General features: G+C 51.5%; 1 protein-coding gene and 1 pseudogene across 2 annotated transcripts; one reads left to right on the top strand and one right to left on the bottom strand.

The window, feature by feature from the left end:
* Positions 1–3,392: 3,392 nt before the first annotated feature.
* Positions 3,393–16,987, bottom strand: LOC107543557 (tropomodulin-2 pseudogene; annotated as a pseudogene).
* B3GALT5 (beta-1,3-galactosyltransferase 5) lies at positions 13,637–21,019 on the top strand. Of its 2 annotated transcripts, XM_016221298.2 has the most exons (3): positions 13,637–13,764; positions 19,225–19,370; positions 20,005–21,019. In XM_016221298.2, exon 3 carries the CDS (start codon positions 20,005–20,007, stop codon positions 20,938–20,940), a length of 936 nt encoding a protein of 311 aa, XP_016076784.2. In that variant the 5' UTR covers positions 13,637–13,764; positions 19,225–19,370; the 3' UTR covers positions 20,941–21,019. The 2 variants fall into 2 exon arrangements, with proteins under 2 accessions (XP_016076784.2, XP_087674057.1); XM_087817931.1 differs by lacking the exon at positions 13,637–13,764 and having other exon boundaries at positions 19,201–19,370.
* The last annotated feature ends 687 nt before the right edge of the window (positions 21,020–21,706 follow it).

A 21,706-nucleotide genomic window follows, 5' to 3' on the forward strand; every position in this document is an offset into this window, starting at 1 on the left:
TGTAGTGAGAAAGAAATGAGTTAATGCTCATGGAAACATTTAGAATAGTGATTGTCACAGAGCCTTAATAACAACAATAATTTTACTTCTAAGAAAGATACTGCCGTGAGTTTTCCTAAAGTGATTATGATCAGGTGTTTTCCTCAATAGGTTTTATTCAATACAACCCATCGTGAAAATAGAGCCTTCACAACACTGTGTTACTTACTTATTCACCAAGCATTGCTCGCCCTTTTTACTTTATTTTGGACATCAGAGCGCTTCTGTGGGCCCTCAAACAACCACACAGGGACCATGGAATAGTGGAGCTTGGGATGGCTCCACGGGAGGCACCGGAGCCTGGGTCCTGGTCCTCGGCCCCCCACTTCCTAGAGACGTGCTCCTGGGTCACTTCCTGAACCATCGGAGCTGGCATGTACCCAGGGCTCTCTGTGTGCCAGGCCCAGTTCTCAGCATCTCTCTAGTTCTAATTCTCCCATCCTCGGTCTAGAGAAGTCGAGCAGCGCTGGGCATAGTCCTAGGGGTGCAAGATGGTATCTCCGGGGGGATGGAAGGAAGAGGGTGTTGAGTGGGTTGGAGGCTCCTTCCCACGCCCCCAGCTCCTTGTGTGGGAAGGTGTGGTCCCATCTACTCAGAGGGCTGGGGCCAGCCTCGCTTGCCCCACCCTGTAGGGCATGACTGGCCACAGACTTGTCTTGGCATAACCCCAAGGGCCACCCTGGCTCTGGCCAACAGCTCCTCGGCCCCTCGAGGCGTGGGTGCAATTCTGTTCGGCAGCCCCACCCAGTTGGGGAAAAGCGGTCCTTTTCGAGGGGGGTGTTGTCAGCCAGGCAGGGCAGGCTTTTCTGGGCCCTGTGGGCAGGGTGTCCCCCGATGCGCCTCGCTGGGGCCCCAGGACGCTCGGCCACGCAGCCTGGCCTGCGAGCCCGCCAGGCTCTGCGCAGCAGCCTCCTCTGAGCTCAGCTGCGGCTCCCGCAGCCCTCACCTTGCTCCACGCCAGCTTTGTTTAACGTTTTGAAAGCTGCTGTGGGCCTGAAAAGCTTCCCGGCACACTCATTCTAATTAGGGCAGCTCTTCCCAGGGACCTTTCGGGCCTCAGAGAACCTCTGATCAGCTCTCTAAATTTGCACAGGGGTCCCTGGGACTGTCTCAGCCACAGAGGCGGGGTCTACCCAGGTTCTTCTATCAGAAGGCGGGTGACCAGCCTGGGTGCGGGGGTGTGTGTGTCTTTCTCTGCCTCCCGCAGCTCCCCTGAGACCCCCCCCACAAGCACAGAAGAGCCACCTGCCTTCTCCGTTCCCTCCGGCCACTGCGCACGTCCTCACCGCTTGCTCGTTCATTCCCTCACTTATTCATTCAGAAAACATTGCAGAGCGAAACTCTGCCTGGCCGAGCCCTCTGCAGGGGACGCGGTGGTGGGTGGTGGGTGAGTCCTGAGGTCCTGCCCTGTGAGGGGCCACGGGACGCACAGTGGAGCAAAGGGATGTCAAGGCAGCAAAGCAGGACCCAGGCAGGTAAGGGGATGGGGCGCGGTGAGGGTGAGAGGCTGTGCGCCTCAGACCGTGTGCAGCGAAGGCCTGAGCGGGGAGCCGGGTGCAGCCAGGGAGAGTCCTGTGAATACCTGGGATGGAACATTCCAGAAGAGGAAAGAGGAGGTGCACAGGCCCTGCGATGGGCTACTCTTGCAGCTTTGGACCCCCGTGTCCCTAGGTCCTGAGACCCCTGTGTCCCTAGGTCCTGAGTCTCTCTGGGTCAGAGCCGCAGACAGGGCTCTGGTCCAGGAAATGGGCTTTCATTTACGTGACAGGTGGGTCCAAGGCTATGCGACTGGTGCACATGCCCTACCTGGTCTGCTCTGTTCTACGAGCCCATTTTCCACATGCTAACACTGAGCCCTAGGCAGGCAAATTCCTGTCTCAGGGTCTCCCCTCTGCCTGGAAGGCTCTAGACTCACCTTCTTGAGGCTTTTCCATTGTTCGGTCTCAGCTGGACCAGCTCTATGCAGACGCCCTGCTGGGACACGGTCCCCCACTTCTCAGTTCTGTTTTTCCCAGGCACCTTTCTCTGGGTCCTGCACCTTCTTTGCTCCCTTCACCTTGATTTAAAAACACTGCCCTGTGTCCCAGTCCCTCAGGATGCCCAGAGCTAGTCCAGTGAGCCATCTGAGCTAAGGTGTTATGGCTGACAGGGGTGTGACACATGGAGACAAGAGGGTAGGCAGGTGGGGAGGGAGAGGGCACAGGCGTGGAGGGAGGGCAAGCTTTACCCAATCATTCTCTGGGCTGGCGCCAGCTCCCTCCGATGGCTGGGAGGCTGCATCGTGCCTGGACGTGCTGGCTAACAGTGCTCAGCCCCGAGCGCCAGGCCATTTGGCTACCCCAGGGGTCCTGCCGCATGTGAGCCAGTGCAGAGCGCTGGGGAGTCATAACCATCTGGGCTGCTGATGGCACTACCCTGCTGCTCTGTTGTCGCTCATCAGCCTCTTCCCTGGAGCCCTCCCTCGGACCCACAGCTTCTCCTGCCAGTTCTGAGGACTCTTCCTTACTCTGGAACTCTCAGCTGATTCAGCGTCTCTCTTTGTGTGTGTGTGTGTGCGCGTGTGTGTGGTAAAATCGTTTTCGATTGTTGTCACCCACTAAGGTCTGCATATGTCCACTGGTGCAGGTTGTCAGAGACGCCCATGAGCAAATAAAACAATTGTAGATATAAAAAAATCCAAGATAGATATGTAGTGCTTAGAAAAGATTAACAATTAAATTATTAGTTGTGTGGTTAACAGAAATGAACAACCTTTGATAAAATAGTCCTGATGGGGACTCAATAGGGAAGGGCACATAATAGGACTACAGCCACAGTTATTTAATAATTATTCACCTTACTAACTATAGGTAAGAGGTTTCTTATAGACCCTAAGAAAGAGTCGTAAAGATAAGCAGTCTCAGAGCCCAAATGGGGCCATTACTCAGAAAGAAGATAAGTCTTGAGAGATCAAGGACAGGACCTGTGTGAAAGGAGACAGCACTTCCCTCAGGGCTAATCTTTACAGCATCTTGGTGCTAATTTTTATGAGGACAATGATAGAAGGCAGATTCTGGGAACTAGTTGCAACAAGTAGTGTTTAGACTTTTCTTTTTCCCCTCACCCTCTAACCCTATTGAAATTGCTAGCTTGAGAGGAGACCTTAGGGTGGTTTTTTCCAAGGTACTGGGCCTGCCGCCCTCTCTGATCACCGGCCATCAGAATAATAAAACGCGCCGCAAAGATTCAACCTTGTCTCTATTTTTTGACTCTTGGCAGCGGGCAGCGGACCCCTTGCTCTGGTTTCAGAAGAGGAAGAGCTTTTGTTTGTTTCCAAATGGCCGCCCTGGTGAAACTTGGCCTCGTGTAGAGATTTACCTCCGGTCGCCTTCAACTCGCTTTTTACGAACGAGGTAAATCACGTTATTCTTTGTGATGGCAGCTGCCACCTTGCTCGTGGCCCTTGCTTTGTAAACTGATATCCAAATTCGAGGATCCTTGAACTCTCCTCGAGCATCTGGGTGATTTTCATTCCTACGGCTGCTCCCAACTGCTATCTTTGGTTGTCGATCTTGGTTTGGGTCAAGGTGTCATTTTCTCTTAGTGCCTCTACCAGGTCCAGGATCCCAGCTGCAGCTACAGAACTGGATTCTATGTTTAGACTTTTCAGGGTCTTGCTTACTTTCAGCATATGTGCAGAAGCGATTACCACAGGGTCATCGCTGGGGGTGGCAGCTGGGCTGAGCTTCCTTTCACGAGTGTTGGTCTCCAAAGTGTTGGAAATTTCTTCAGGGTTGGGATTGGACTGTTCTTAATATTGTTGACATTGACTTCTTGAGGCTGGGATCTGTGGCTTCTGCGTTCGTGGGGTTGGGTGGTTGCTCAAAGAGAGGCCTGACCTTCTTGCCTTTGACCACACTTCTCACAGGCCCTTAGTGTGGGGTGTTTCTTCACCGGCTCTGGATTATTTAGAGCAAAATGTGTGCTCCAAGAACAGCTGCGCGGTCACGGAATTCAGCGTTCCTGGCACCGGCCAGGGCTTCTTCCAGCTCGGCCAAGTGTCACTGTTTCTTCTTTATGAGTTTCTGCGGGTTCTTTGGAGATAAAAGCTCTTCCTCTTTTCCAGAGTAAAGGGCACAAAGTCTTCCTGCCTTTGTATCCCAAAGTCTCCCTCCAGGTGCATGACAAAGGAGGTGCTAGGGGTTGAAGGGCAGGTGGCTGCTTTCTGTGTTCGGCCTTCCCGTTGGAATGGTCGGAACCCAGCCACGGGCAGGGCACTCTCAGGATCTAGGTCATTGGGAACACTGTCCAAGGCTTTCAGTTCCTCTTTTAGAGTTTGCCAAGAAGCTCATCTTCAACAATGTTCTTGTATTTCTCCAACTCTTCTTGAAAAGGGAGTGCCGTGGTTTCTTACACGTCTTTCTCATGGGCCATGCACATTTAAATGGTCCAGTTTCCCGAGACTTCAGAGTACCGCTGGTGCGCCCATCCCAGAGCCGGCAGTGGGAGCCGTCAGTCTGTCCGTCCCTGGATAGCAGGGCCAGGAGGCAGAGGGGGCCATGAGCAGGGGCAGTGCCCTGGCAGGGCGACTGCCCAGATTCTGCATCTTTTAAGCTTTGGCACTTCACTGCCCTAAATAATCGAGGGGTTTTCTTCACCTCTCCCCCACATTAGCTTCATCTTTGCCCAGGAGGGACCACCAGCTGGCCACAGGAGCTAAGGCTTGGCATTGCTCTGAAGCTATTGGAGATTATCGAGATTAAGGAAAAATCGGATTCATTTGGCCTGGGGTAGGGCCTGAGCACCGAGGATTTTCAAAATTTTCCAGGCAGGGTTGACATCCGCTAAATCAGATGATCAATCATATGTTCCCGACTTAAAAAATACACATGTGTATTTTTGTATATAAGTATACGTATATTTTTCCTGCCAGAGAAAGCTGGGCTCCTGCTGGCACCATCTCATCTATCTCACTACTCATCATGGCTCTTTTTTTTGTCTATAAGAATTTTTATGACAAAATAATAAGGAAATGCAAGAAAAACAAGTTTTATGCCCATGCTCGATGAAAGTAAAACAGCGCCCTAAGTAAAATATTAACTAAGTGAATATGTCGCTATAGGACTCATGCCTCTAAAATTCTCCGTGCCTCAGTTTCACGCGCGAAACGGGAACTGGAAGACTAGTACCTACTTGGTTCTGCCGTCCTCTGGATGAAACAGCCCCCACGACTAATTCCCTCACCTGACCTGACCCACTGCTCCTAACCCAACCGTTTGCTACGAAAAAGCATCTCGTTTCCGAAAGGGGGTAGGGCGTTCTCTCTGGAGGCCTCTGGGGTTTGGGGAGCACAGGCCTGTGCTGCCTTCGGATTCCAGAGTTTGAAAGTTAACTCTGCACCCTTCCCCCGGGGGGGCCGGAGGTGAGCTCCAAGAATCGGCCTCGGGGCCGTGCGCAAATGCCCCCGCGGAGCCTCGGGTGCTGGGGGAAGACGCTCATCCGTGGAGGCCGCGGAGGCGGCGCATTGCGGGCGGTTCCCGCCGCCCCCGGGGCGCGCAGAGCCCCAGACCTGCGGCTTCTCGGGGCCCCGCGCCCGGGGTGGGAGGGGACACGGAGCACCCCTCCCGCACTGCGCAGGGCCCGGCGCGTCGCCTCCGCGTCCCCGCCCCCGCGCCGCAGCCTCTGGCCCGTGCGATCCCCTGCGCGCGTCGCTGCGCGCTCCTCCCACCCGAGTGCTGCGCGCGGGTGTAAGCGGCGCCCCACCGACCCAGCTCCGCCGGGGACCGCCCGGCGCTGGGGGTCCCCGTGGGGCTCTGAGCTCAGGGCGGCTGCAGCCCGGCTGGACCGCGGACAGACTGCGGGGCGCACGGTGAGGGCCGGGGATGGGGGCGCGCGGGCGCGGGGCCAAAGGAGGTGCGGGCGCCGGGGGACGCGGGAGGTGGGGGCGAGAAGGGCGCGGGGCCTCGGGGGTCGGGCAGGAGTGGGGGGCGGGGAGCGCCGGGGTCCCGGGGAGGTGCGGGCGCGGGGATTCGGGCGCGGATGGGGGGCCCGCGGTGGCCTGGCCCTGTGCGCTCGACCGCCCAGCGCTTCCGAGGACCCTGCACTGCGGGCTTGTGGCCCGTTTCTCTTTCTTTCGTTTTAAAAAAATATGTCTGTATTGATTTCGGAGAGAGGAAAGGAGAGGGAGAGAGAAACATCAAGGATGAGAGAGTCACTGATCCGCTGCGTCCTGCGCGCTGCCCACTGGGGATGAGCCGCCACCGGGCCTGCGCCCTGATCCTGTGCCCCGACCAGGAATCCTCCTGTGACCTCCTGGATCCCAGGTCGGTGCTCACCCGCTGCGCCCCGCCCCGCCGGGCCTTTCATTTTTCTTTTTATATGAAGGAAAATAAGACGGTTGCAGACCAAATTTCATCAAACTTGGTTTACCAGTGTATTAATATTTTTCATTTACTTTTTTATTCTCTGTGTGTTTGAGAACATTCTGGCTGTACTCAGCAAATTTCAGTTAAACACCAAAGTGTTGTCAAGTGTGCACCTGAGGTCCTCAGAACCTTTGGGCATTTTCCCAGCCCCAGCGCTGTCTCCTCCCCCCCCCCCCACTTTTCTATGAGTTTGGCCTTTTTTTTTTTTGAATCCACGTGTAAGTGATATCATGGTACTTGTCTTTGTATGCATGGCTCATTTCACTTGGCGTGACGCCCTCCTCATCCATGCTGTGGCAATCGTCAAGGTTTCCTTCTTTAAGGCTGCGTAATATTCCATTGTAGATACACACATTTTCTTCATCTGTCTATTCATCCATTCACGGACACTTACGTGGTTTCTATACCTTGGCTGTTGTGAATAATGCTTCAGTGAACATCTCTTAGAGATGTTTTCATTTTCTTTGAATTACATACCCAGAAGTGGGGTTGCCAGATCGTACGGTAGTTCTGTTTTTAATTTTTTGAGGAGTCTCTATACTGTTTTCTGTAATGGCTGCACCAGTTTACATTCCCATCAGCAGCGCACAAGGGCTCCCTTTTCTCCACCTCTTCTCCAGCAGGCTCTCTTGTCTTTTTGATAGTAAACATCCTAGCAGGTGGGCAGCGATATATCCTTGTGGATTTATTTGTATTTCCCTGATGATTAGTGCTATTGAGCGGCTGTTGGCAGTTTGCCTATGTTCTTTGGCAAAATGTCTATTCAAGTCCTCCCATTTTTAATTGGATTATTTATATATCTTTTTCATTGATACCGATGCATTCACTCATGAAGTGTTACCCCATCACACCGCACAGGAGGAAGTTGTGTTGCTCTGTGGGCACAGTGCAAACATGAGATTAGGAAATTAACATCTCACAGTTAGAATGAATTACCCAACCTGAAAAAAACAACCAGCTCCTCAGCACTCTGCACTGACAGTTCCCTGCGGAGTGTGGGAGTTGTGTGTATGTGGGGGGTGACAGGCAATCTGGTGAAGTGACATCTCTTCACTAATGTGTGGCAGTAAGTAGGGTTTGACTTGGTGGAGAGGACCGGAAGGGAGCCTCTTTGGGTCACTCCTGGATGCAGTGAGGTGCCTTCAGATTTTGTAATCAACATTTTTGGCAACATCTGTACAAATTGCGTGCGTGTGTATTCCCGGTCAATGTTGCATCTAATTTTTTTTTTAAAATCCTGTTTCTGTTTCACTTGTTTTGTTTAGGTGTCTGACCCTTGGGGATAAATACAGCTTCCAGTGACAGAAAACCCTTTTCAAACCTGCGGTAATCAGATGCTGTGAAGTTATTTCTCACTCTTTGTATTGGCATGACAAACTTAAAAAATTGCCTTTTGTATACATGTGACCGTCACCTCCCATTCTGCATCTCCCTCATCTGCTATTTCTGCCCTTGTTTCATGGGACAGAGGAGAAGTTAATGAAGAGAGATCGGGGAAGGGCCATGTGCCAGTGCGTGCTGCGGGTGGGGAAGGGCTGCTCGCACAGGGTTTCGCAGGTGGGAAATCCCGACTCGCTTTGGTGGGAAAATGCGTGTTGATTCTGCCCATCCTTACAAGTAATAAAACACTTCAGTTAAGGCATATAATCTTGCATCTGCCCACCTTCCATGGCTTTTCTTCTTAAACAGGTACATGTAATATGCAGATTGTTTCAAAGGGAGAACACTTGATACCTCCCCTTTGGCGAAATAAGTCAGAGAAAGACAAACACTGGATAATCTCCCTTATTTGTGGACTCTTAACGAGACAAAAACAAAACTGAACTCACAGATACAGAGAATAGGTTGGTGGTTGCCAGAGGCAGGGGTTGGGGGGCGGGGTGGGCAACATGGGTGAAGGGGGTCAAAAGATACAAACTTCCAGCTATAAGATAAATTACTCCTGGCATGTAGCGCAGTGTGGTGAAAAAATATATCTGTCTTCCTTCTAAGGAATGGCTGCGTATCTGTTAAGGCCTGTTTTCTGTCTCATTTTTTCCTTCTTGTTTTTTCAAAATTAAAAATTTTTTTCAATTACAGTTTACATTCAGTATTTTGCAATGGTTTCAGGTGTACAGTATAGTGGTTAGATAATCATAAACTTCTGTTTTCAAGGCAGTTTATCTTATATAAGCCCTTTGTTAGGTAAGTTAAAAAATAATTAAGCTCTGATAGTGCAGCAAGGATCTCAATGTGAGGTCCACCGACGTTTTATCTCCTGGAAATGCAACTCAGAGTATAAAAGACCTTTGACTGAGCTGCCACCTCAGCAAATTCGCAAGGACAGTGTTTCCTTTGCAAAGGTCTTTCCAGACATGGGGCACCTGTTCTTGTGTAGAGTTTCTAAGTAGGTGCTTTGGCTAAACCAGGCCCACCATTCACGTCTGATTTTATGAGATTTGCATCTGGCCCAGCTTCCTTGTACGGGTGACAACCTCCGTCCTTTCATCAGAGGACAGGGGCTCGCAGCCCTCCTTCCTCAGTCAGCCGCTAGATGACTGCAGACTCGGGCCAGCTCGGCCCAATCCTGGGCGGGTTCGAGGCTTCCATACCTCCTTCCTGGGCATGGAGTTGCCCTTGGGCTCCGAGCCAGGCACCCGTGTCCCCGGGGAACCCTTTGCCTCCCCAGGATGCTTGTCCTTTTGACCGGGCTTCTGATCAAATTTCTACTTGGTTTTCTGCCAGGACTGCATCCTGGTTCCAATGGCCATGAAACCTGCTTGGTCTTTGTCAGCCCCTCTCCCCAGCTGCCTGGGGAGAAATGTGTGTTCATGTCCTTTGCCCATTTTTAAAAATCAGGTGGTTGGTTTTCTGTCGTTGATGAACCCCTGCTTGCTAACAGATAAGATACTGTCATGAACGTTAGTTCTGGGAAAGATGCTGGCTGGCATGGATTTCTTTTCGGCTTTCTTCTTTCGGTCATAGTACTCCATTAGTCATCACTTATTGATGTCCTGGTTTGTCCTGTTCTCAGGCTTGACCAAACCCTCCATTTCTTCCCACCCCTTCCCACATCCCTTTTTTTATGCAACAAATATTTACTGAGTACCTGCCCACTTGCTCCAAGTGGGACGCTGGGCTAGACCCTGAGGATACATAAATGAACACCAGTCCATTGACCACAAGGAGCTCATAGTCTAGTTGGGGAGCCAGCTTCAAGAAAGTAAAATGCAAAGTCAGCACTCCAGTAGATGTTACAATGTGCTTGGGAGTCTAGGGAAGAGGGGAGCAGTCAATTCTGGGGAAGACAATTCAGAAGCCTACATAGTAGTAGTGATGTCTGAGCAGGGTTCTAAGGGATACATAGGAGTTCTCCAGCAGCCATAGCCCATGTTTCGGATCCTGTCTCTTTAGCTGTTGTTCCTTGTATAGAAAGTTTTATTTAAGCCAGTCACCCCCTTTAAGATTACTGTCTTTATCTTCCTAAAGGACTGTCATTTGCTCTCTGATTTTAGCCACAATCACCCCATTGAAGCTACCCTTTGGAAGCCTGACTGCTGCTGGCTCCACAGTTTTCTGTAGGATTCACACTGATGAAGGCCCTTCCTTCTTTAGGTTCTTCTGGTTCCTGGGACACTCCTCTGTGACACTGAGGGACGGGGGTGGTGAGCAGTGGGGTTTAGGACTGTGGACCCCAGAGTGCCTTTCCCAGGCTGTAGATGCTGGCGTTGATTACTCACTCACTCTAGGACCCCGGCTAGTGATTTCACTCCGAGGGGTCTACTCAATAAAAGAGAACATTAGCATCCAGCTCACGGACACGTGGTGAAAACACAGGTGTAATCAAATGAAAAGTGCTTAGCGCAGTAGCTGGAACACAGGAAGCGTTAGTCTTAGCTACTATTGGGATGTTAATCTGGTTTTTCTCTTAAGTATCCAGTTAATCCCTTTTTGCCCCCATTTCCCACCCCTCCTGACTCATGTTTTCTAAATTCCGTTCCTTGCTCTTCTTCATTGTTCTGTTTCTAGGTGTTGTCTCGCTGTGGTAGTTGAAATGTCTCTGTTTATGCAGGCAGATTCTAACCAGTTTAGCAGGAAGCTTTTTTTTTTTTTTTTAGCATGCAACTATATGTTGTAAGGACATATTTTTTGGAGGACATTTTGACCCTTGTCAAGTCACTCCACGTCACCTGCCCTCTCACGAGGTCCTGGCATGTCAGTTCCACTTAAAATTTGGAAGAATTTGACCTTTCAGCAATTTCTAGAAATTGCATTATTTTGAAGATCGAATCACAGGTGTCACCTGCACAGCGGACCTAATGGGACCAAGTCAAGTGATTGTATCCTGAGCATATGTCAGAGGGGATTGTAGGGCCTTACGAATAAAACAGACTATCATCACGGAAGTCTTAGGAAAGATTGACTATTGCCTGAGAGCTTACTAGTTCCTGGGTACCATGAAGTACTTATTTGACTCACAAAAACTTTAGGAGGTAGTTACCATTATTTTCTCATTTAAAAAGTTTTACACTCTTCTTATATAGAGGAAACTGTCTTTAGACCGTAAGTCTGCCCACAGTCTCATAACTAACAAGTGTCAGACTTAAACTCTGACCCAGTTCCCTTGGGTTCCAAACAGAACTCTTAACATCTTGATGATCTTCTATTTGTAGCATTTCCCATGTCCAGTTCTCATTTTATTGTTTTCTGCTCACTTTCTGTATTTATGTTAGAGCTTAGTCCATTTTTAAGAAAGGGCATGTGCTTTTACCAGTAATATTTTGTTTTAATGTTTAAATAAATTTAATCCTGCATTTAGTTTTATTACTCCTACTTTCTATAATTTTTGTTTGTTTCCAAAATTCTTTGAGGGCTTAGTTTTTTTCCTTTTCTTTAACAATGAAAATACTGAAGACTATGCATTTGCCTCTAAAAGCAGCTTTGAACACATCCTGAAAAGTTATATCTAGTGTTCTCACCTGTTTTGTTTTATAGGTTCTCCGTTATTGCATATTTAACTTCTCCTTTGACCTTATAGTTAATTTTCTTTATTTCTAAGTGGTTGAGATTTTTGATGGTCTTTATCAAAGTTAGTGTTAATTCCTAGTTTTATTGCTGTACAGCCAGGATGATGGCTTACTGTTTTCCCCTTAAGTCTGTAGACAGTTACCCTGCTATTCAGAAGTACCTGCAGTTAGAATAATGGAAATGCTGGTTTAAAATGAAAATGATGAGCATTTGAAAATGGTGCTTAGAAGTCACTTACTTTAGTCTAACTTTGTGTCCTTATTTCTCCAATTGACATGTTTTGCTCTTTTTATTGTTAAAATATGATATTCTCAGTAAAATTCCTAGGGCACGTTGACAGCTTTGGTTTTTATAGGAAAATGGTCCCAGCTTGCTGTGTAACAACCGGCACTCAAAGCCAGATACCAGTGGAAAAATGAAGAGGTGTCATTAAGTGAGATAGTGGGACTTTCTAACAAACCCACCTGTGTTTAACAATGTTAATGAGCTTTTAAGAAGTGTCATATTTTCACTGTGAATCACTTCATATTAAAATCTGTGGTTTTCCTGCCAACGTTATCTTTAGTGAAAGCTGTGTACTTTTAAGTCAGATTTGGAGTGAAGTGAATGTGAGCGAGCTGGAAGCAGATTCCACAGTAAACCCGAATGTTGGACAGGAAATTTTCTGAGCATCTGTTTCTTAGTTCTGTTAATACTCCCTGTGGCAGTCTTAGCCACACTCTCCGACGTTCCATGACAGTGTCTCATTCAGCGACTACTTGGACATTGGTGACCTAGGTCAGTGAAATTTCTCTCTCACATGTTTCTGGCTTGCTCCATGGACTCATGGTGACTGTGCTGGGTTTTCAAGTGAGAAACAGTGAAAGACACAGGAGGTGACTGGCCTTTGACTAGGAGGAGATGATGTTTGCATGCTAGCATTTTCTTTTTCTGTTCCAGGGAAGGTGGTTTCCGCAGATTCACTGGAAAGCTGTGATTGCCTAGAGGTGGCCAGAGGAGAGAACTCAGTCCCCGGGAGGTATGATGGGCAGAAATATCCAAGGAAGGATGGGACACAGCTGAATGGAAATAGCCCCCCCCCAGCTGTTTTCGGATCTTTAATGTAACTGTTTGTCTGCTCTTTGATAACTGTTCCTGCTTGTAGAGTTTTCTCCAAACAGAAAAAGAAATCTAGTGTGAAAAAATTATGTGGGAAAAAAGTTTCTCTTTCCAACTGTTCATAGTGAGAGGAGGAAGCGTGATAGAGCTACGTGCAACGTCCCTGCGAGCAGGGTTCCCTCTAATACGGCTCTGTGCTTGTCACTGAACAAAGCACACAGAAGTTACATTGCAGATACTCAGGTAAAACATGCTCTGAGTGATTTCACTCATTGATTCGCTAGTAAGTGTGTAAGTGCCCTGGGGCTGCCATAACAAAGTAGCACAGACCGAATGGCTTAATTGCCCCTCACGTGCACCTCGGTCGGGGCCAGGGATTGAACCTGCAACACAGGTACGTTCCCTTGACCAGGAATCGAACCTGCTACCCTTTGGTGCTCAGGCTGACACTCTTTTATCACTGAGCAACACTGGCCAGGGCCATAAATTGCTTTTAGTTAAAAAGTTTTCATTTCAGACCATCCTTTGTGGTTACTTTAGGTGTCTGAGTTTGGAAGGCCTCCATGCAGTCCTCTCCTGAGCTTGTCAGGTTTAGGATGTAGCCCCTTTCCATCCACAATGCCATTTTTGCCACCCACACCCATGGAGGGATGCAATCAGGGGAAGAAATCTCATTTTGACACATCAGCGTAAAGCTGATGAATACTCTATTGAGATCCTTTCTTAAGACCTCCCCTAAAATTCCTGCCTTTAGAGAGACCAAGGGCCAGCATGGGCTCTCTCTGGAGCATGCCCACCCTCTCCCCCCATTTCTTTCTTAGGCGTGCTTTTTCTAAGTCCTAAGGGTCCCCATGAGACTTGCAACTAGGGGAGCAATGGACAGTGGTGGCTTGTCCTGGGATAACTGCCTGAACCTGTCTCCAAGACCTCTTTTTTCTGAGTTTTCAGTGAGTCAGCAGCATCCCCGTCGTGGCTCACCCCCCGCCACTGTGACTTTTACTTCCCATTGAGCCAAAGCAGCCCCCTTGTAGGCTCTCCTGTTGCTTTTTCTGTGCTAAGCCCTTCCTTGTTTCACTGTCCCCAGCTTTAATAAACGCGCTCTCAAAATCACCTGGACTTGTGAAATCTTTCCTGCGTGAAGTCAAGAACCCACACGCTACAGGCTGGCCTGAGGAAGAGCCGCTTGGCGCCCGGTTCCTGCCTGGTAACAATCTGGGTAAGAATGTTCACAGCCAGCACAATATTTATGCACAGATGGCTTTTTGAAATTTATTTCTAGGGTGTCATATAGAAATTTTCTTAAGAAGACTGCAAAGATTTTTACTCAGCTCCTTCCTTCTAGTTGCTAATTCCCCTCTGTACCGTTTTACTCTGCCTCATATTTGTGAATGAAGATCTAAGTTGAGCAGTCTTGGAAGCTGGAGTGAAGCCTCTTGACAACTGTAGGTCAGTGTTTAAGAAAAAGGGTGCCTTAACCCTCCCGCATCAGCGGGTTTCTTGGCCGAGTGTCACGGCCTCCACATTTTGTTCAGGGACTGCTTCAGGCCAGGCCAAGTGGTCTTGAACTCGGAGGGCAGAAGTCATGAGGTTTTGCTCTACTTCTTCTGTTAGAAAACCAACTCAGAGTGCATTCTCTAGCCACGTGTCGTCAGCAGAATCTCCCACTTCCTGGCAGACAACAGCAAGTAATGACAGGCCGGAGGCTGCTATGTGTAGGAAAAAATGACAGGCCTAAGGAAGCAGCTCATCCCCTCGAGGGAGAAAGCAACACCTGTCACAGGAGCCCCCACTGTGCACTCAGAACGTTCTACCCGGCGTCCTGCAGTAAAATAGCCCACAGTCCAAAAGACATTCTAGCAGAAGATAAACGGTGATAATTGCAATTAACAACGGCAGTCTCAAGAGTGGCCTGCCTGCGGGAACCACACACACGATGTGTGGATTCAGCTTTTTGCTAGTTTGTAGGTTTTTGTGGTCGCCTCCTGCGGGGCTGGGAGAGAGCTGCGGGTGATGAAACCCGCGGAGAGGGAGCTTTCCCACGATTAGGAGGAGCATGTGGGGCGCAATCTCTGTGCCATGGAGAGCGAAGGGTGTGTGAGTCGGGAGGGTCTGCGAGGTTTGGCTGCTCCTGAGAGTCACTTCTGCTGTGTTGACAAGCCTGTGCATTTGAAGTTTGTGCCTGGCCAGCTGTGCTTTGTCCTTGCGAATGCCCTGCTTTCTGCACGAAGGTGGTCTCCGGTCCTCTTGGCGTGCCTGTGTCCTGGGGCCAGCAGGCAGATGCTGGCAGGAGCGCGACGCGTGAACCCTAGTTCCCCGTCTTTCTCTGCACAGCTGCTTGTCCCCTTTCCGCCGGGCAGCCTGCCTTGTGCTTCCAAACGCCGCCAACAACGCCCACGCGTGGCCGCTGAAAACCCGCCGGCCTCCGCGGGAGCAGCGGGTGGAACCAGACATTGCGATATTGCTCCCTCTTCCATTGACATAAACCAGGCTGCTGCTTCTGAGAAATAAGGGAAGTCTTAGGAAATGTACATAAAGCAGAAATCCCAAATGCACCGAAAAATCTCTCCGGAGAGCTTCATCCCGAGGCGCTGCCCTGCGAAGCAAGCCTTTGGCTCCCCGCGGGGGGAGCGCGCAGTTGTGCGGAACCGCCTTTCAGCTTCTGGAGACGGGGGCCTCTCCTGGTCCACTCAGGACTTTCCCGTGGGTGGCTGTGTGCCGAATACTGCGCCGGCAGACACTGCAGTGTCGAAAAGGCAGAAAATGCTCTGTCCTTCGGGCGTTAGTGACCGGGGGAAAGGTGGACAGTAGTCCAAGGTTCATACACAGAAATGATAAAATCCGATCCCACTAATGAAACTGAGAAAATGCCACATGGTGGGCGTCCTGAGTGATAAATAGGGGACGTGACGGAGGGGTAAGCTGGAGGCACGAGCTCAGGCGGGCAGGAAGGAAAGACCGGGTATTTCGGGGGGCAGAGAGGGAACCAGTGTGGCCTGAGGGTGGAGGCGCGGGCCGGCCAGCAGCACAGGGACGGCAGGGCAGGGCCTGATTGTAAGGGGCGTGGAGGATCGTGGATCGGTCAGTTGTCATCTTGAAGACTGACTGGACCCGTTTGTCAGGCAGTGACGTTTAAGCCTTAGCGTTGACACGCATGAACTTCCCACGGCCTCTGGTTCAGGGAGCTTCGTGTAAATCTCAGCTGAGCAGATCGTTTCCGGGGTGACCGCGCCGCCTTGTCGGGCGCTTCTCTCCCCCGCGGCGTGTCCCGGGCTTTGCGCCCCGAATCCCCTCCACTCCCGTGCTCTTCACTGAGGCCAGTTGCTGCAAAGCTGGATCCGCGTTCGTCCTGACGTCTGCTGACGCCTGCGTGGAAGTCGCCGTCGGGCGTGGTGCTATCTGCTGTCCTCTCTGTGCCACCTGTCTTCGATGATCCAGGTCTGCTTCGGCACCAGTTCCAGTCACTGGAAACGCATCATGGCCCTTGCCTCTGAGAATCTATCTTTGAAACTGACACATTTCTTCCCAACTGCCTCCATCTGGGACTGAAAAGACGGACAGGAAACCCTTGCCAGCTCCCATCGACTGTTCTCCCATAGCTCTAATCTCGCCCTGTCCTGCTCTGTCTAGAGTATCTAGCTGGGCTGCTCTGTCACCTATCATCACTGCTTTCCGTAGGAATCCTTGATGGTTGGATCATAATCCATCACAAAATAGGACTGGGTGAACCGGATGGTGAGCTCTGTCTTGCCCACACTGACCACCATGAGCTGGCCATGGCATGGGGACACTTTGGAGCCCAGCCAGGCCACACCGAGCTGTCTGCCCTAGGCCAGACCCCGGACACGTGTGCAGCCTGCAGGCTGCGGGCAAGCGTCTGGGCAGGGGTCTCAGGTGCTTGTGACAGTGCAGTGCCCAGGCTGGCAGAGTCCTGCACCAGGATCCAAGAAGCGGGGTGACCGCAGGGGCCAGGGGCGCAGTGGCCGAAGGGCGCGCTAGTCCACACGTCTTGGCAGTCTCTCATTCTTTTATGGCGTGTTTTTGTGTCCTGTTTAAAAATAATTGCCTAGTCCAAGACCAGAAAGCTCTTCTTCCCAGAGCTTTAGTGATGTGCCTTTCACTGTCGGATCTGAAATGCACCTGAATTTGTGTAGGCCTACTTCCGGCCTCTCAGTTCCGCTCCATTGGTCTATTTTTCTATCGTCGTGCCAGTTTTCTGACATAGTTAGAAGGCACATCAGCTTATTTCTCTAGCATTCGTAGAAGACTTGTGTTTGTCCAGGACACCAGCCTGCTTGGGGAGTCGTCTGGGTTCAAACCGAGTTGTGTGGCGTGGTTGTTCTGTGCCCTCACCCATTCCTTTTCCTGTAGAGAAACCCTGGATGGGATGCGCTCTGCAGGTTCTCACTCCCGCTGTCTTCCTTAGGTGGGTGGCTCTTCATGATCCGGCACCTCTCCTCTGTGCTTTGTGAAGAATCCCTGTGTCCCCTCAACAACCTAAGTACCGAGACAGGCAGCTCAGAAGCGGGAGGGGCTCCCAGCAGGCATAGGGAGGATTCTCCAGACTGACGGACCCAGGAGAGAGGTCCTCCTCATCGGCCCCCTTAAACTTAACTTTCCAGACCACCGTCTTTGGCTTTCTAGCCCCTGGGCATGTGGACTCTGAACCCTTTGTCTCCAGGGCCTGTAACCTTAGGTCAGAGGTCCCGCCCACCTGGCCTGGGGAGGGACCCTCCACAGGACTGCAAGGCAGTTAGGACACTGACTTTCAGGTTCCCTTGAAGGCTCTTGCTTTGTGCTATTGCTTGTTTCACTGTAATTAGATGTGCCCGGTGTCTAACCAGTGCACAGGCCTCTGGGGTGTAAGGAGGGGCATAGCCATGCCCCCCCCCCCCCCCCCCCCCCGGCACTCCAGCCCCGAAGGGGCACAGTGACCCCAGCCTGGAGCTGTGATGCCTGCAGAGGAGCCTGTGGAGGGTGGGAGGCAGGGGAGAAGGGGAAAGGTGCCTGCCACCTTCTGGCTTGCCTTGATCTATAATTCATGCGCAGTGCTTATCTACTCCAGTTCCGAGGCTCTGTGTCTGTGTCTATAAGGCTCACAGGTTAGAAGAGCAAAGCCTAGAATGGGGCATTTGCTAAGGAAACTGCTGATCCCTTACTGGCTGGCTGGCAGGGCCTCACAGCCTGGTACGGGTGTGTTTGGAGGGTGGGACCTCCACAGCAGAGATAGTGTGTGTTTGTGGCTCTGGCCCAGGTAAGGCTGAGCTGCGTTATGCTCAGGGCTCCTGCCTCCCAGCTGGCCTGTGGGGGGCGGAACCAGGGCACACACTTCCCTTCCTAGTTACCTGCTCCTCAGGCTTTGTCAGTGCCAGGTGCCCTCCCCAAATTCACCTCCAGTGGAAGGTTGGGGCTGGGTCCTTGTAGCTCACAATATAGACTCAATCAAAGATGCAAATGCTTTGTAAGTGGGTTTGTGAGGTGTAACTTCTGGAGAGTCACTGTTGCCAGGAAGAATGTTCCAACCACACATGAAAAAACGATGCCAGGGAGCTTTGGCTGGTTGGGCCCCTGCCACTTGCTCTGCCTCCTGGGTGCTGTTTGGCGTCCAGCGAGAGACTGGTGCAGACAGTGAGCTGAGCATCCACCCCTGGGGACAGACCCTTGGGAAGGATCCTGAGAAAAGGTGCTCTGGGGGCACAGGAACTTCAGGTTTGCTATTGAGGCAGCCCATTGCTGACGAGCAGATGTGCCTGAGACAGGAAGCAGAACAGAGAAATATCTTTCTCTTGCATTGGGTTTTCATGTTTCTCTCTAAAGTATATTGTGGAGGGAAATGCATCCCTCCCCTGGCAAAATAAGCTACATATCCTAGACCTGCAAATAAATAATCTCACAAAGGAAGAAAGAAGGAAATAGAATTCTCACCATCCTGCAAGCACCAGCTGAGACTCACCCTCACCTCTGGCAGTGATTTCCCCGAAGGTGGTGGGGGCCCCAGCTGGAGGGGAGCTCCTCGGGGGGCTGAGAAGAACAGGAACTGGACCACGTCGGCCTCCAGAGAGTCAGCTACTGCTGAAAAGCTCCATCATTGTTCCATTTCTTTTCTGAATGTACTTGAGTATATTTGGAACATAGTTTTGACTGAACAAGATTTTGAGATCCTCTTTTGACATCAAAATCACCAGCCCTTTCTCCATTTCACGCAGTAAGTTTCTTTTCTTTCTGGCACCTCTGTCCTCTGACCTAGGATGACATTTTGAAGACACGGACACTGAGTTGAGAATTGATGGGTTTCTTCCCTGTGTTAAGCTCTTTGAGCATCAGCCACACTGTCGAGAAGGTCGATACCAACATGAGAAATTGGACTGTAACCGACTGACATCTCTTTGCAGAGCTCTGGGTGCCGTTCTAATCCCTCAGTCCAGAAAAGATGCTCGGATACTTGTGTGATGTTACTATTGCCCACGGGTGAACAATGTGGTGAAATGTGTCTCCATTGTACCCATTTTACAGATGGGGAAAGTGAGGCTGGGGTTCCTCCAAGGTTACGTAGGCAGGTGGTGGGGCAACACTGTAGCAAACACTGGGCACAGCAGATGGTGAAGAGCTGCCCATGAGGCACGAGCGATTTGAATGATGCTGCTCTTTGTGTTTTTTCCTTATGTGATTCCTGAGAAAGAGGGTCATCATTTTCAGTAAACTAACCAAGCCAGAACGTGAGAGTGCAGAAGGGCCTATGCTGACAACGGTTTGGAACGCATTTCCTCTTGGAATCTACCCTGTGGCTTAGCTTTCAAACCAGAGGCTCGTCTTACCCAGGAAAACGTGAGTTTATTTTTTTTTCTTAATGTTCTGATGTTAACATGGATCATCCTGGATTTGTCGAGAACAAACAGATGGATGGGCAGAAGATGACAGAATCACACAGGTGACTTTAAAAAGTAACCTAAAACGGTAAAATAACAACTACCACTCGTAGGGGTGGAATTTCAAGGTAGCTGTACAAATCAGCTAACCCGTCCTTTTCTTTCTGAGAGAGAAAATGGTGCTGAATTCCACCAGAGAAGAAGGCAGAGGTCCACGCGTGTAGATCGGGGGCAGGTGGTCTGCAGGCTCGCAGGCTCTGGCTGGACTCTCGGCGGAGTCGGAGAAGGCAGAGCTGGCAGGAGCCAGTGAGAGATGGGGCTGCACAGCCCTCTAGACAGGAAACCCGAGACTCCCACGGCGCGGTGCCGGCCTTGGCGCCGGGCCCAGTGTCCTCTCCCTGGGGTCCTGATCACCCAGCGCCGAGCCACCCACCCAGGCAGTCGCCTGCGCCGCGCTGTGGAACCGCGGCCTCTGTTCTGTGCAGCGGGCTCCAGAGCTTCCGAGACACGGCGCGGTCCCCGCCCAGCCTCCCGGGTAGGGCTAACTGCCCCCTTCCTTTTGAGGTCTGAACGTTTGGTTTTGTTGCTTTCAGATGGCCCCCGTGAAGACGAGATGGATATATTTTTCCCTCGTGGTTCTGGGAGCCCTTTGCTTGTATTTCAGCATGCACGACCTGTCTATTTTTAAAGGAGAGCCATTTATCTTCAAGAAAGAATACGGGAGGTTCCTCCAGCTCCCAGACGTAGACTGCGGGCACAGCCCCCCGTTCCTTGTCCTGCTGGTGACCTCCTCGCACGAGCAGCTGTTCGCTCGCACCGCCATCCGGAAGACGTGGGGCAAAGAGAAGGTCGTGAGAGGAAAACGGATAAAAACGTTCTTCCTCCTGGGAACCACCCCCAGCGAGGGCGCGTCGCGAGCGGTGGCCCAGGAAAGCCAGCGACACCGCGACATCATCCAGAAGGACTTCGTGGACGTGTACTTGAACCTGACTCTGAAGACCATGATGGGGTTCGAGTGGGTCCACCACTTCTGTCCCCAGGCGGCTTTCGTGATGAAAACGGACTCCGACATGTTCGTCAACGTCTACTACCTGGTGGAGCTGCTGCTGAAGAAAAACCGGACAAGCCGCTTCTTCACCGGCTTCTTGAAAATGAACGAGCTTCCCATCCGGGAGAAGCGCAACAAGTGGTTCGTGAGCAGGTACGAGTACCCGTGGGACAAGTACCCGCCCTTCTGCTCGGGCACCGCCTACGTGTTCTCGGGCGACGTGGCGAGCCAGGTGTACAACGTGTCCGAGGCCGTCCCCTTCATCAAGCTGGAGGACGTCTTCGTGGGGCTCTGCCTGGCGCGGCTGAGGATCGGCCTGGAGGAGCTGCACTCCGAGCAGACCTTCTTCCCCGCCGGCCTGAGCTTCTCCACCTGCCGCTTTAAGAAGATCGTCGCCTGCCACTTCATCCAGCCCCAGAAGATGCTGAGCTACTGGAAGGCCCTGGAAAGTTCGCTGGGAGAGGAGTGTCCGGCGGAGTGAGGGGAGCCCAGCGGGCGGTGGTGTTGTTGAAGGATCTTCCAATGGCATCGCTGAGAACCGTCGAGGGGGAGGGAGGGAGGGAGGGGAGGAAGGAGAGGGAGGGGAGGAAGGAGAGGGAAGGGGAGGAAGGTGGGGACGGTGACATCCGGTAGCTTTCCAGATCTTAAGCAGAACCCAGGCTCCAGTGAAACCGCTGATGAATTCCGTGCCAGTGCCCCGAGCAGTGATAGACCCGGCCTCCTGCCATCCCCACCATTGCGCTGGGTGTTGCACGCACGCCTTTGTCCCATTTCAGCGGCCAGCATCCATGTGAGGTGGGGGTGCCGTCATTTCCATTTACACGGGGAACCAGCAGCTTCGGGAGGTACAGGAACTAGCCTCAGGCTCACAGCCAACAAACGTGGGAGCAGGGAGGGACGTTGAGGGCTGTCGGGATCCAGTCGGTGCCCCCTGCAGTCCACCCTGCCCTTGGGAGAGGATGGTGTGAGGAGGCCCAGAGCGCGGCCTTGCTGCTGGCCCCCTTCTGTCCGTGTCGGGCGTCCCCTCCTCCTCAACTCCCAGTCCTTGTGCTCTTTAGTGCTAACACTTTAGTGAACACACGCCCCCAGCTGCCGCCTTTCCTGTGGTGGACCTGGGTGGACACCGAGTCCCTGTTGACAGCGTGGCACTCGGCTCATCCAGACGGTGGCCTGCAGGGGCTGTGGCTCAGTCCCTGAGAAATGGCCGGCTCCAGGAAGATCAGCTTTTATACATTCTTCTCAGAAAT

This window comes from Miniopterus natalensis, chromosome 6 (assembly GCF_054644295.1).
Source record: "Miniopterus natalensis isolate mMinNat1 chromosome 6, mMinNat1.hap1, whole genome shotgun sequence".
Classification (NCBI taxonomy): domain Eukaryota; kingdom Metazoa; phylum Chordata; class Mammalia; order Chiroptera; family Miniopteridae; genus Miniopterus; species Miniopterus natalensis.